The sequence below is a fragment of the Urocitellus parryii genome, chromosome 2, assembly GCF_045843805.1.
Source record: "Urocitellus parryii isolate mUroPar1 chromosome 2, mUroPar1.hap1, whole genome shotgun sequence".
NCBI classification, from domain to species: Eukaryota; Metazoa; Chordata; class Mammalia; order Rodentia; family Sciuridae; genus Urocitellus; species Urocitellus parryii.
This window is the reverse complement of record NC_135532.1, coordinates 224,172,198-224,187,260: the sequence shown is the minus strand read 5'-3', so window position 1 is coordinate 224,187,260 and position 15,063 is coordinate 224,172,198. Positions and strand designations below refer to the sequence as shown.

The 15,063-nt window shown below is 58.7% G+C and overlaps 1 protein-coding gene across 2 annotated transcripts; it reads left to right on the top strand.

The window, feature by feature from the left end:
* Positions 1–3,357: 3,357 nt before the first annotated feature.
* Sik1 (salt inducible kinase 1) lies at positions 3,358–13,829 on the top strand. 2 transcript variants are annotated; one of them, XM_026410105.2, is made up of 14 exons: positions 3,358–3,426; positions 4,275–4,445; positions 4,895–5,011; positions 7,260–7,323; positions 7,487–7,648; positions 7,788–7,912; positions 7,999–8,122; positions 8,692–8,915; positions 9,172–9,321; positions 9,688–9,810; positions 9,922–10,138; positions 10,649–10,933; positions 11,230–11,461; positions 11,768–13,829. In XM_026410105.2, the coding sequence occupies exons 2-14, from the start codon at positions 4,290–4,292 to the stop codon at positions 12,117–12,119; spliced, it is 2,331 nt and encodes a 776-aa protein (XP_026265890.1). In that variant the 5' UTR covers positions 3,358–3,426; positions 4,275–4,289; the 3' UTR covers positions 12,120–13,829. The 2 variants fall into 2 exon arrangements, with proteins under 2 accessions (XP_026265890.1, XP_026265891.1); XM_026410106.2 differs by having other exon boundaries at positions 11,910–12,019.
* The last annotated feature ends 1,234 nt before the right edge of the window (positions 13,830–15,063 follow it).

The window sequence follows — 15,063 nt, the reverse complement described above, 5'->3', positions numbered from 1 at the left end:
CCCAGGACTGGGGGATGGTGAGGGCCCTGGGTCTGTGAATAGCCAGCTCTCCCCTGGGGTGTGCTGAAAGCCCTGTTTGTTCCCGTTCTGCTCTGCCCACCAGAGGCTGTCCCTCCAGACCCCCCAAGTCCCTCTCACCCTGTCTCATCACCAAGGCCCAAGACTCTCCCCCGCTCTCTTCCCCCTACTGCTCCATACTGGGAGCTCAGAGACGTCTTGCTAGGGCTAGCTTTCATGAGGGGCTTAGTGGCTCCTGGCTGCTGACCTGGGCACCTCCTCAGCCAGGTCCAAGCCAACGAGACAGCTTTGAGCAGACCCAGGAGGGGGGAGGGCGGGAGGGACATAGCCTAGGGCAAAACCCAGCGGCCTCTGGGCCAGCCTGCCTCAAGCCAGGTCAACTGGGCCATCCGCGGGCCAGAGAGTCTTGAGCTTTCCTCCCAATGGCCTTTCTGGGCCAGGGCCATGACCCCTTGACTCAGCACACGTGTTACTCTGTCAAAACTCCCCAAGTTCAATGGGCTAAGGAGACCAAGGCCCTGACTTGAAAGCAAAAAACAAAGCACAAACCCAAATTGGACAAAGCCTTAGGTACCTGGGAGGGGTGGGGGTGCCTCACCTCACTCCTGGAGGTGACATGGGCCACCCTGGAAAGGTGCGAAGATGCTGCCCCCTCCCCATTAGAGAGGGGACAGATGCAGGTTCAGGACAGCCCAGGACAGGGGTGTGTTCACCACCTGGATCAATGCTGCTGTGGACTTCAGTCTCCAGCGTGACTGATTTGTGCAGAGAAGTCTACAGCATGCCCCTGGCTGTCACCTCAGTTGCTAGAGTCATGGAGTTAAAGGACCCACTTCCAGTGGATGAGATGTCCAGTTTAGAGGTCCAGAAACAATCAGATGAACTCCAGAAGCAGTGCGGACAGGCAGGGGTAAGGAGTTCCAAATGGAAGAGACTGATGACCGCTTCCCGAGTCACAGTGACATAAAAACGGGGCCTTCTGGCAGAGCTTGAGGCAGAGGGCTTCCTCCACTGAAGAGAGAAAACTGAAGGAAAGAAGGGATTCTGGAAGGAAGTCAACCTCCAGGGGCCAAGGACACAAAGGACAAGCAGAGCCACAGGAAGCAGAGGCCCATCAGTGGTAAAGACATAAAGGGATTCAGGGGGTGCCAGGAGAGACCCACTGGGGACAGATGATGACCCTCCCCGGTGCTCCCCTCCCCTTTCCTGCCTTTCTGGGGGCTGGGAAGGAAAGACAGTAGAGGCTGTTGGCACAGGGGGGCTGGGGGTGGAACCTAAAAAGGAACTAGGGCCAAGCGGCACCGGGGTCCAGGGTCTACTCTGGGACCCTCCCTCCTTGACCTGCAGTTTTTAGTTGTTGTTGAAGGAATGTTTCCAAACCACCAGCCGGATGTTTGCACACACCTCAGGCCTTTTGAAAGGTTCTGGCTGGACCTGGGGCTGGTGGGCGGTGAGTGGGTGCTGTGAAGGCTGCTGCCGGATGTTGCATTAGATTCCAGGAGAAAGGCGGTAAGTCACAGGGTGAGGGGCGAACCCTGTGTGCAGTCAGGTCTCTGCCCCCACCCCCAGCCTCCGCCCGGGGACAGAGGAGGGTGCTGGGACGCCCAGAAGTGGGGAAAAGCAATTGCAAACTGTTCAACTGGAAGGAACTAAAAATACTCCTCTAAATTCTGGTGTATGAACCTGGGACAAATAAAGAAAGCACTCTGAGAGACTCAGGAAGCCTGGGACTCTAGTGTCCTTGGGTGCCTTTCAACATGCTGACCCCAGACAAGAGCCCCAGCAGAGGTGGGGGTGACTGGGAAATCTCTGGTGGGCTGGGCTCTTTGTCAGCAGCACTATCTACAGTTCTTCAAGGGACCTTCTTCCAGGCCAGCCTGCCCTGGTCACCTCCCACGCAGGAAACCTCCCTAGAGAAGGTCCTAGTCCTGAATCAATTTTGCTTAATTCTTGCTCCCCACTCCTCTCTGAAGTGGTGTTTTTATCTAACACAAGGAAAAACAGTCCCAGGCAGATGCAGAAGTTTGAGTTAGGTGGAGATTTATTTTTGATTTATGCGCCAAACTGCTGCCTTCCTACTGTTTGAGAAACACCATTTGCCCTTGCCCTCTATCGCCAAGCACGTGCTGTTTCCATTCTCTCCCCAGCCATCTCCCCTTTGATGGTCCCTACTTTTAGCAGTCAGCCTCTGGGTGGCCCTCAGGGTGAGCCCCAAGGTCCCAGGTGCTGTGCAGAAGATCCAGGTCCCCAGAGTCCCCTGCTGCGGTGGAGTCTGGGGGCATGGTGGGGCCGGCCAGTTGGCCTACTGTGACCTTCGCCAGGGAGCCACAGAATGCCCAGTCTTTCAAGGCGTCAGGTTCTGCCGCCCTGATGATCTGTGCTGGGGCCAGGGCTGCTGGCAGGGGCTGTGTCCCTCTGCCTGTGTGCTGAGCACCTCAGCTGGGCCGCGGGCCCCGAGGGCGCGGCAGGACCAGGGCGCAGGGCCCCGGCTGCGAGTGCGACCCTTGGATGGGCTGCGGGGCTCCCGAATGAAGACACCGACCACGTTTTCTCGTGTTTTGAGTTTCCAACTTGCTGAACACTGAGATTTTTTTCAGAACAAAAGTAACTGTGACCGGCTGGCTCAGGCTTCTGGGGCGCGGGCTCGGCCGCCAGTGGGGGCAGCTGGCCGCCTCTCTGGGCCGGGAGGGGGTTCGCGCTGCGCACGGCGCCCGCCCACCCTCCCGCGCGCCGTCCCGCGGATTCCGGGACTCGAGGGGGCCGTGCCCCACGGCGCGGACCCCGGGAGCAGGGGGCCAGAGGCGACGCTGGCCCGGCCATTCGCGTTTGGGGAGCTGCTGCGGCGCCCAGGAGCCGTCCCCTGTAGCGGGGCGCGAGGACCCGGGCGGGGGTCGGGGCTCGAGGGTCCCCGCGGCAGGGTGCTGGCGGGGGCGCGGGCGGTGCTTCCCGCAGCGGGGCAAGAGGGCCGCGCGCAGGGCCCCGGGTGCCCGGCAGGGGGCGCGCCGGGGCGGAGCGGGCGGCTCGGGCGGCCGGCGCCCCTGACGTCACCGCCCCGGTCGCCAGGGCGACGGCCTCTCCGGCGCGCGTCAGCGCCGCCCGTCTCTTGGCAACCGCCCGATCTCCGCTCCCTCCGCCTGGCGCGGGGCCGCGCGTCGCTCTGGCGTCAAAGCGACGTCAATGGGCTGTGGCGGCCGGCGGGCCGGCCGGGGCGGGGCGGCGGGCGGGGCGGGGCGGGGCGGGCGCCGCGTGCGGCCAGCGGGCGCCTCGGCGCTGACATGCGGCGCGGCCCGGGCGGCGGCAGCAGCGGCGGCGCGAGCGGCAGGCGCCCGAGTAGCGCGAGCAGCCGAGCAGGCGGCGGGGCAGCGGGGACGGCGGCGTCCGGGTCGGGGCGCGCGGGCGGCGGCGGAGGTGAGCGGCGGCGGGGCTCGGGCTGGCGGCCGCCGCGGGAGGCCCTGCAGGAGCGCGCGGGGGGCTCGGGCGGGCGCGCAGCCCCCGGCTCCCCATTGTGTGGGGCGCGGAGCAGCGGGTCCGCACGGCCGCGGGGTCGGGGGTCCCTGGATCGGATGGAGCCGACCGCGGGCGGCGAGGAACGGGTCCGCACGGCCGCGGGGATAGGGTCCCGGGATCGGGATGGAGCCGACCGTGGGCGGCGGGGTTCGTCGAGGAGCGGGTCCGCACTCACTGCGCGGATCGCGTGGATCCGGGTCCTGGAGTCGGGACGGAGCCGACCGCGGGCGGCGGAGGGCGGGGAGAAGCGGGTCTGCACGGCCCGGGGGGCACAGGAGTCTCTGAGTCAGAGGAACCCCGACCGCCGGCGGCGGTGTCCGCAGGCGGCGGTGTCCGTGGGGAGCGGGTCCGCACACCCCCAGAGATCGGGGTCCCCGAGGCGGGAGGGAGCGGTTCGACGGCGGGGGCTGGCGGTTCTGCACTGCCTGCCGGGCTCACGGGGTCTTGGGATCAGGCGGAGCCCACCGCGGGCGGCGGAGGCGGGTCCTGTCGCCCCGCGGAGCTAATGCGATCCGGGGCTACTAGACTCGAGGTGACCCGGAGCGACAGGTGTGGGAGCGGGCCCTCAAGTCCCAAGGGGAATAGAGGTTCCGGTGGAGCCGACTGTGGGCAGGTAGTGTCCGAGCGGAGCTCGGCCGAGTGGCCGAAGAGGGTCCGGAAGCTGGAGTGGAGCCGACCGCGGGCGGCGGGCTGGGCGTGCGCAGCCTCGGCCGGCGTCCGCGCTGAGCTCGCCCCTCGCTGGTCTCCAGGTGCGGCCCGGAGCCATGGTGATCATGTCCGAGTTCAGTGCGGCCCCGGCGGGCGCCGACCAGGGCCAGCAGAAACCCCTCCGCGTGGGCTTTTACGATGTGGAGCGGACGCTGGGCAAAGGCAATTTTGCGGTGGTGAAGCTGGCGCGGCATCGAGTCACCAAAACGCAGGTGCGCAGGGGCGCCACGGGGAGGCCAGGGAGCCTGACCAGAGACCCCGGGCGGATTCACCGCCTGCTGGGTTGATTGTCAGTCATTGTTAACGCTCTAGTCTGGTAAAGAGTAAAAGTCCTGTGATACGTTTATATATAATTTGTACAAATTTTAAAGAATAGCAATGAGAATTATAACCAAACTAAAGACAAAACAAAAAGAAAAACCATGAGCACACAGGGGAGGAGTGGTTCCTGGATTCAGAGCTAAGCTGGCCTCATTCACTTGAGACATTTAACTTTGATTTCTTTAAATATCAGTGGTTCCTTTGGTTAATTTTCCCCAACTTTTTGTGACCTTCTATGATTTATAAAGTGTTTGCAAAATTAACTTGCAAAAAATGAAACTTATAAATGTGGATAAGTGATTTGTTTTTCTAATATCCTCTTCCTTTTTAAAATATGCAGGTTGCAATAAAAATAATAGATAAAACAAGATTAGATTCAAGCAATTTGGAGAAAATCTACCGTGAAGTCCAGCTCATGAAGCTCTTGAACCACCCCCACATCATCAAGCTTTACCAGGTGAGGTCCCCTGCCTTCCCTGCCCAGGTAATCCTTGCCAGCCAAAGCCTGGGGCTTCTGAAAGGTGCCCCTTTTCTGGATGTGTGTGGGAGACAGTGAGCTGGTTGTGATTTTTATAAGATGTGCATATGTATTTGCAACTATTTTCTTGCTTTTGGATTATAATTGGAGATTTGTTTCATTAAAATTTTATCTAGTATCAAAACTTTCTCCAGTTTAAATGCATAGAGGTCTGTTGTGTAAGTGGCTTCACTTTGAGAACCACTTCTGTAGTGTGGATGCAGGTCCTGGACTTGGTCCAGAAGGACAAATTTGAGTACAACTAGAAACTTCTACCTTTGCACACGATTATTAAACTTTAAAAGAGCTGTTCTTACCAGTTTTCATGAACTCACCTTTGCAAGGGCATCAGTGAGCACTCCTCTTCCTGTTTAACTCTTCTTTGCACAGGGAAATCCTTTGGTCACAGACACTTGCCACTTGCTACCTGTTAGGAACATGACTTACCCGTGACCATCTGTTGGTTTGTTTTTTGATTTTATTTTTATTCTTATTATTAAAATTAATACATTAATTATATCTTTGGGAAACAAGTAAATAATTAGGACAGCAAAGCAGTCTCCTTCTTGTACCTCCTGGTGATAATGACCACTTTTGCTAGGATGAAGTCACTTCTGCTTTGCAGAGAAGTGAAGGCTTTGCAGGTAGTCACTACTTCATCTGCTCATGTTGACTGTAAATTCCTCTTAGAGACTCGGGTGGAGCTGTGTGGATCAGGTGATTGTGGGAGACCTGTGTGCACGGCTGGCAGGCTGCATGCGCTATGGTAGGAGAGTGTGATCCAAGTGCACCCCCACCCTGGCTCCTGGACTTGTGTTGTTGGAGCTTGTGCTTCTCATGCAGGGACAGTTTCCCCGGTGTCTTTAAGCACAGAGCTCAGGGCCGTGTGCTCAGAGCTCCTGTTTCATTTGGTCGTCATGTTTAAGTTGTGCTTGGAGATAAGAAGTCTCCTCCAGGGCCACCGAAGTTGGTGCCTGGAAAGTGTGCCTCCCCAGCTGCTGTGGCTTCTGACTTTGTGAAGAGCTGACTCACGACGTCAGTCCTTCCTGTGTCCCTGCTCTTCCACTTTGTCCCCTGGGTGGAGTTGGCTCAGTGAAGGAAGTCTGTTGCCCATGCCATCAATGCAGAGGTCTTTTCTGGAGGTGCCTGCTGTTGCCACGTGACTGATGGCTGTCTGGGTGGGGGCACCGAGGGTGCGAGGTCCTTTGGTCTTGACAGTCGTGTCTGATGTGCGAGCAGCTGCCCGGGCCTGGAACCTGCCCAGCTGCTTCATCCTTTCCATCAAGTTTTTAAAAAGTTGAAGGGATTCTGGAATCTTCTTCCTTCTCCTCCTCTTTTTTTTTTTTTTTTATGGAGAGAGAATGAGCAGTGCTGTCTACTCCACACATGGGGTGGGGCCGTTAAGCCCTGGCTTGGCAATTTAGCTAGAATTTGAATAATACTTTTCTTATTGGATTTCTGGATCCAAGCAGTTGTCTCTAAGTGTCTTTTTAAAGGAATAACTGTATTTTGAACCCCCCCAATTTTTTTTTCCTCATAAGAATATTGACTCTCTTCCTCTAAAATATGTTCAAACACACACAGGCATGAGTTTGTTTTCTTTCAATACAAAAGATTTGAATTTTGCCTTGTTCTTAGTTAGGTGTAAAGTCCTTTTTTTAGGTAACACAAAGTTCCCAGTGGATAATGAACTTTCAAGGTGTATATTGATACTGACTGTTGCCCCCGGCACATCCTGACAATCCACTGTGGACCAGAGTGGCTTCCTGCAGCTTGATGGCAGGACCATGTTCTTAGGGCCTCTGTCTCGCCCGGGAAGCAAGCAGGACTGGAGTGTCAGCCACCCTTCAGTCTGCTCTGGCTGCTGACTTGAATCACTTGTCACGTGTGAGGGGTCCAGATCAAGTGCAGTGGCCCCCAAAGTCCTGGGAGGTACTTAGGGCAACCTGAGTTAGTAGGTGACATAGGAGGATGCAGAGACACGTAAGGCATCAGGTCGCGGACAGGTGCTCCGGGTCACTGTGGGGAGGAAGCCCCCTGGGTTCTTTACTGCAGGGGCTTCTTCTTTTCCCTTTCTGACTGTGCTCGTCCTGTAGAAGTAAAGATGTACGGGTTCAGGTGGATCATTTGTACCCGTAGTGTGTTCTTTCCTTGGGTTAATGTTAGGTCTTTTTCTGTTTTGTTTTAGGTTATGGAGACAAAGGATATGCTTTACATTGTTACCGAATTTGCAAAAAATGGAGAAATGTTTGGTAAGCCACACTCGTTTTTAATACCCACTGGAGCCAAGTGTGCTCACTCGGCAGGCCCTGCCCATGGGCTTGGGTCCACTCGTCCTCGGACCCTGTGCCTCCCATCCCTGAGGGCAGCCATGCTGTGCATCTTGGGACACAGCTGCGTTTCCTCGTTCTGCAGACTATTTAACTTCCAACGGACACCTGAGTGAGGACGAGGCGCGGAAGAAGTTCCGGCAGATTCTGTCGGCCGTGGAGTACTGCCACAACCACCACATCGTCCACCGTGACCTCAAGACGGAGAACTTGCTGCTGGACAGCAACATGGACATCAAGTTGGCGGGTGAGGGGGGCTGCGTCCAGGGGACAGCGGCTGGGTGTGGAGGCCGTGCGGGAGGTCTCCAGCTTTCTGAGTCCACTTTGAAACTGCAGCTCCTGCCGTTTCTAGACTGACGTCCATCGTCTGTTTCTTTGCCTTGCAGACTTTGGATTTGGGAATTTCTACAACCCGGGAGAGCCTCTGTCCACGTGGTGTGGGAGCCCACCCTACGCAGCCCCTGAAGTCTTTGAGGGGAAGGAGTACGAAGGCCCCCAGCTGGATATCTGGGTAAGAGCCTGTGAGCGTGGACCCTGCAGCTCAAGGCCACGTCTGGCAGCCTGCTGGGCACTGACACTGCTGTTGGTCATTCACAGAGCCTTGGTGTCGTGCTGTATGTCCTCGTCTGTGGCTCTCTCCCTTTTGATGGGCCCAACCTTCCAACGCTGAGGCAGCGGGTGCTGGAGGGCCGGTTCCGCATCCCCTTCTTCATGTCTCAAGGTGGGTGGGCACAGAGCTGGCCTGCTGTAGCTCAAGGTGGGTGAGCGGGTGACGGCTGTGGAGAGAAGCAGGGGTGTGGGTCTCCTGCATGGCTGCTGGGCTTTCTACTGAGTCCACGGTCACGTCGTTGAATCCGGCTCAGGTGACTGGACACAAGAGAAACCTGACCCATGGGTGCCTCTTTAGTGTCCAGGCCTCTTTATGGCCAGGTTGGGTCCAGGCTGAGTCCTCCCTCAGGCTGTCTCTCAAGAGTCTGGGGTCTGCAGTCTCGCCAGGGCCAGACTGGGATGCTGGCCTCTCCCCAGTTCTCACGGCCCCTGTGCACGTGCTCTTCTGTTTCTCTCACGTGTCTGACCCTTTGCTGCCCTAGTGTGTCACACCAAGATAGGGGTCTGGTTCTTCCTGGGGATGTTTTGAGGGACCAAAGTGTGCCTTTCCCAGAGCCCCGGTCTCCTTGGGGGCAGGTGTGGGCCCAGGGTTCAGCCTTTGTTAGGACTGTCACCATGCACGGTGAGAGTGGGTGCACAGCCTGGTCCCCAGCATTCAGGGTGTGTCCTCCTCTCCCCCAGACTGCGAGACGCTGATCCGTCGCATGCTGGTGGTGGACCCCGCCAAGCGCATCACCATCGCACAGATCTGGCAGCACCGGTGGATGCAGGCCGACCCCTCCCTTCTTCAGCAGGCTGACCCCACCTTCTCTGTGCACAGCTACACCTCCAACCTGGGTGACTACAACGAGCAGGTGCTGGGCATCATGCAGGCCCTTGGCATTGACCGGCAGAGGACCGTGGAGGTGAGCACACCGCCTACCTGCCCTGACTGCCACTGACTTACCCTGTGTGTAGAGACAGCCTGGGAGCAGCGGAGTAGAGACGTGGAGTGTAGAGACGGGCTCTCAGCACTGGAGTTCCTGTGGGTGCAGCTTAGTTTAGAGATAGTCTGCGCCACCCAGGAATAACCTGGGAATAGTCTGGTAGGGGATCCCAGCAGCCAGCACAGGGGCCCAAGGTGCAGCCAGCCATGCCTGACCCCACCCTCCTCTGCCCCAGTCACTGCAGAATAGCAGCTACAACCACTTTGCTGCCATTTACTACCTCCTGCTGGAGCGCCTCAAGGAGTACCGAAGCACACAGCCATCGGCCCGCCCCGGGCCTGCCAGGCCGCCCCGGCCCAGAAGCTCAGACCTCAGCGGCTGTGAGGTGAGGGGGAGAACTCCTTCCCAAGCCTTGCTCTTGGCCCTTTGCCTTGGATGGTGTCCTTGACTGTGAATCCCTGGCTTGGACCAAGGGGATGAAACTCAGAGCCCCTGGCCCCTTGGCTCTCCCAAGTTGGGCGGCAGGCCACGGCTGCCCAGAAGTGACGAGGTGCGGGCCGCTGCACTGGGACTGCCCAGCAGCCACTTGTTTCCTGCTGGGCCCTGGTGCTGGCATCTTGGCACTTGCTCCTGGTCACCTGCACGTTCATGTGACCTTGGAGAGGAGGGCGTGTCCTGAGCCATTTAGCATCTAGCATCTGTGTGCCCCGGTCTCGGTGCCAACTTGGTCTTTCTCTTCTGTTGACCCCAGGTGCCTCAGGACAGCCTCCCCGGGGACCCTTTCCGATCCTCCCTGCTGTGCCCACAGCCCCAGGCCTTGGCACAGTCTGTCCTGCAGGCTGAGATGGACTGTGACCTCCAGAGCTCCCTGCAGGTGTGTAGTGCCCACAGCCAGGCCCAGGGCAGGTGGCACCCTTCCTAGAGGCCGGGCTCCCCCCGCCTGTGCTCACAGAGCCCAGTCGGTCACTGGTCTCCCTCCCTGCAGCCCTTCTTCTTCCCAGTGGATGTCAACTGCAATGGAGTGTTCCAGCACCGCCCCGTCTCCCCCAGCAGCCTTCTGGACACGGCCATCAGCGGGGAAGCCAGGCTGGGTCCTGGTCTGGAGGAGGAGCAGGAGGCTCGGGAGCCCCTGCCTGGCAGCACAGGCCGGAGGCACACACTGGCTGAGGTCTCCACCCACTTCTCCCCAATCACCCCTCCCTGTAAGTGCCCTGAGGACCTGGTACATGGCTTAGGGCTTAGGCCACCCCAGCCTTGCTTAGAACAGACCTTTTTGCCTGGTATCCGCCATCGATCAGAATCCTCAGGATTTGCTTGTGGGCTTTACTCCTTCGATCAGAATCCTCAGGATTTGCTTGTGGGCTTTACTCCCAGGCCCTGGTGACTGGAGTTAGTGGGCATGCTCATTTGGTGGAGGGGCTGCCCCGGGTGCCGGGAGGGCAGGTACTTGGCCCGGGCCTCCCTGTTTTGGGGTCTGAGCCTCTTGATAGCCTGCCCACCTGTACTTGTACCCACAGGCTTGCCTGTGAGGTCCCTGGGCTCCGGGGCTCTGGAGCCCTCAGTGGACACCCTTTTCCTGCCCAGGCGAGGGTCCAACTGGGAAAGGCCAGCTGACGTTCCTCACCAGGGGCAAGTGCCAGGGGCCTGTCCCTTTGCCTTGGCCTAGAGAGACAGGCTGTCCTGCCCTCACCAACACCCTACTCTGCCTGCAGGTATAGTCGTCTCCTCTTCCTCCACCGTGGCCACCGCCTCAGAAGGAACCAGCTCCGACAGCTGTCTGACCCTCTCCGCAGGCGAAAGTCCTGTGGGGCTTGGCAGCAGCCTGGCCACCCAGGGGCTTCTGGGCACCTGCTCCCCAGTCCGACTGGCTTCGCCATTCCTGGGGGCACAGTCTGCCACCCCCATGCTGCAGGCTCAGGGTGGCCTGGGCAGAGCAGTGCTGCTCCCGGTCAGTTTCCAGGAGGGACGGAGGGCATCAGACACCTCACTGACTCAAGGTGAGGCACCCTCCTGTGCACTTCCTCCTTGGCGGGAACACGCCTGTCCCTAGTAGACACCGCTGCCCACGTGGCCCGGGAGCCTGTGGGTCCACAGTGCTGCTCGTGCCCATCCTCCCTGGAGCGTCTGCAAAGGCTGCCCAGGTGGGGTCGAGCCCGCCCCAACCTCGGGCGGGGGGGGGGGGGGAGCGAGGACTTCTGCCTCCCTGTAGGACTCTCCTCCCTCCTGCCCCTTCCCAGGGCTTGGGACGCCGGAGCTGGGAGCCAGCCCTCATCCCTGTGCTGCTTCTCCCCAGGGCTCAAGGCCTTCCGGCAGCAGCTGAGGAAGAATGCGAGGACCAAGGGGTTCCTGGGGCTGAACAAGATCAAGGGGCTGGCCCGCCAGGTGTGCCAGTCCTCCTCCAGCCGGGCCTCCCGGGGCGGCCTGAGCACTCTGCACGCCCCCACCCAGAGCCCGGGTCTGCAGGGCAGTGGCACCAGTGGCCGGGAGGGCAGAAGCCTGCTGGAGGAGGTGCTGCAGCAGCAGAGGTAGGCTGCTCCCAGGCCCATCGGGCGCTTCCTGGGAAGGGGGCAGGCAGGGGTCAGCTGGTTACTCGTGAGTGGGTGGAGGGCAGCAGTGACCGGAGCTGGCCTGTCATGGGCATCTCTGAGAGGTGAACAGAAGCTCGGTGAGAACATGGCTCAGAGCTTGTCCTGCACAGCTCTGCGGGCCTCGGCCACCTAGCCAGCAGCTGCGCAGGGCGGGCAGGACCAACCTGGGCAGTGCAGAAACCTGAGAGCCTCTGAGCAGAGCTGGTAGGGTGACCTGTCGCCTCCCTGTTCTCTGTCCCCCAGGCTGCTCCAGTTACAGCATCACCCAACTGTCCCGCCCAGCTGCCAGCAGGCACCCCCGCTGCCCCCCACCTCCTATGTGCTCGCCCCTTGCGACGGCCCCCTTGTGTCAGGGCTCCCGCTGCTGCCCGCCCCCCTCTTCCAGGCCGGTGTGTCCCCCGTGATGACAGCGGCACGGCTTCTGGATGCCCACCTGCACATCAGCGCTGGCCCAGCTGTCCTCCCCACCGGGTCCCTGCCACCATGCCTCTCTCGGCTGGCCCCAGGCTGTGACCCTGCTGGGCTGCCACAGGGGGATTGCGAGATGGAGGACCTGACCTCTGGCCAGCGGGGGACATTTGTCCTGGTACAGTGAGGTGGCCCCACTGTGCCCACTGACTTTTCCAAGCAATAATTTCAGAGTATGTGAAGACATTTTGGACTCAGAGCCAAGAACTTTTTAGAAGCAAAACAAGCAATACGTTAGGTGTATGGGCTTTTTAGGTTATTTTTTGTTTTATTATTATGTTTTTTCTTGCACTGAGTGACCTCAACTTTGAGTAGGGACTGGAAACTTCTTGAAGAAAAATAATAATCGAGGAGTGAGTGTCGTGGGGGACGGGGCGAGGGTGGGGCCTGGCTCCCCTCCCTGGCGGTGACAGCACGCCTGCCCCTGCACATGCTTGTGGTGTCCGGTTGGCTTCAGTTCTAGTTCTCACCTCTTGAAACATTTATGCTGTAACGAAACTGTGAACTTGCTGCTTCTGCATCCATGTAGAAGAGTCCTCCCGAGGGCCGCCAGGTGGTGGGTCCTCTCCCCACACCAGAGCCGGGGACTGCCCTCCTTCCTTCAGAGGAGTGTCACCCGGACGCTGCTCAGGGCAGTGCTGCGGGGCCCTCTGGGGGAGCTCCGAGGAGGAGCTGGGGGCACTGGGAGGAAGCCTCAGTTTGTTCCTGCTGCGCATCTCGTTTCTGCTGCTAATCACTGAGTTTTTATGCATTTCATGATCAGGGTCCAACAGCAACACCTGACTGGGGACGCCGGGCGGTGTCGGGCGTGGGAGGTGGGTGCGGGGCCGCCTGCTGCCTCTGCCCCTGGCGCCAGCTCCGGCCGAGCGCTGGTCATCTGGCTTTTGTTCACGGAGAGTGAAATGGGAAGCTTAGGTCAGTGTTTGTAAAGCTTTCTTTTTTAAGCAGATACTGTATATGTATATAAATAGGGACAAATAGACACTATTATTTTCTATATTTTGTACTACACTTTTGTGTTCCTGTTTGAACCTCTCCCGGGCACGTTGAGAAGCACCCCAGCACCAGGTTGTGTTGAGGAAGGGGCCGCGGCTGGAGCTGGCCGAGGAGTGGCCTGGCCGACAGGTGGCCACCCAGCCAGCCAGAAGCCCCCTGGGACAGGAAACGGTCCCTGCTCTGTGAGTTCCCCTCCCTGACCAGGTGCCTTGCTGGGCGCACGGCCCGCAGTGTTACGGAGGTCGGAGGTCATCCTGAAGGGGAAAGGGGGTTTTCAAAAGCCAAAGATTGACCGAGCTACTTGAGGGTCACGGAGGCTGGTGCGCCCCGTGCGTGGCGTGGCCTGTGGCCCTGCCTGTGTCTGCTGCTGCCAACACTGGCTGTGGCTTTTTCAGTGACTGTGGAGGACTGTCCTTGGGGCGCAGACCTGGTGCCAGGCTGCTGAGAAAGCACCAGGGTCTCGCCTACCTGCACCTGGCCCAGCCTGGCCTCCGTGTCACAGCAGGGCTGCACCCCGGCCTCTGCTCCCGTGGCACGCCACCCATCCAAGGCCTCCTGCCGCTGTGTTCTCTGAAGCAACGACAAGCACTTTATTTTCATAGCGGATTTTGGTTTTTCTTATGCTGTAGACCCTCTGGAGGAGGATGAAGTCGCGTCTTCACTTCTCGCTGTCCTGGGCCTGCGGCTGTTTCCTCGTTTCCAGGCAGCGCTGTCCCAGACTGTAGTGCGTAGCCTATTTAAGACACTACGTGATCTGATGGAGATGTACATAATTGTTGTGTTTTTTTTACCATAACTGAATTGTTTTATTTCTTTTGTTAACATGATAAATGTATGCCAAATGATGAGTTGACATATTTTTTTTAATTTAATATTTAAATAAAATATTTGGGGGACCCTTCACTCCTCTCCCGCTCGTCTCTGGGAGCTTGCTTTTCCAGGCATCTCATCAAGAGGCCATGGCCTCAGCCTCCAGCTCACTGACACCGGAACCAGAGAGGTCGTGACGCCAGCGCGGCCCCAGTCTTGCCAGGCAGACCAAAGCCCCCCAGGAACAGTGGCGGGTGGCCCAGCGATGAGGGCTCCTCCAGCCTTGCCAGCCATCGGCCCCCAGGTCACTGAGGTCTCAGCGGGGCTCCTCAGTGGGCCGTCCCTCCCAGGACGTTCTTGGAGGCCCTCACAGGTCAGGATTGGGAAGAAGCTCACAGAGAGACCACAGCCTGGTCTCAGAGCCTTGGCTCCTCCCAGCAACGGGGCAGAGGTGGCACGCACACTCACAGAGGCTCGGTTCCCTGCAGAATAATTTCAGCTTCACACACAGTAGGGCCATCATCACAGCCCTGTGCTGGCCGATGGGAAGGCCCTGGGGACACCACACAGCAACTCACAGAATGACAGGGCTCCCCAGTGACCCGTCAGCTCCTCTTTTGGTCTACACCCAAAGAATGGAGAGCAGGGTCTCAGAGAGCTTCCTAGGCAGGTTGCTGGCTGCAGTACACAGAGTCAAAAGGTGGAAGCAGCTCCGTTAGGACTTGATCAAATTCACAGAGATGTCTGGGCATTATGGCACACCGTGATCCCCATGGCTCACGAGGCCGAGGCAGGAGGATTGCAAGTTCAAAGCCAGCCTCAACAACTTAGGGAGGCCCTAAGGACTTAATGAGCCTGGTCTCAAAAAAAAAAAAAAAAAATTTAAAAGGCTGGGGATATGGCTTAGTGGCTAAACACCCCTGGGTTCAACCTGTATACCAAAACTAAAAGGGATCTTCAAGGGGAGATGCCCAGTGCATGGACAATAGTGTCCACAAAGAGCCAGGAAGAGGGAAGGCGAAGGCCGGCCACTGTTGGGGAGAGAACCTGCCAGGAATGCCAGAGCACCTCAGCACATGGCCAGGGCCCTGGGGCTTTTGCGCAAGGAGTGCTACTTCCAAGGCCATCCCAGCCCTCAGTGGCCCTGCAGTGGGCCTTTGGCAGCAGGACTGGGGTGAGAGGTGGGGGCTCCCTGTGTCCTGTGAGGAGTCTTGGTGGTTTGTGGGGCACCCTTAGGAGCGGAGTGAGCATGTTTCCACTCCCTG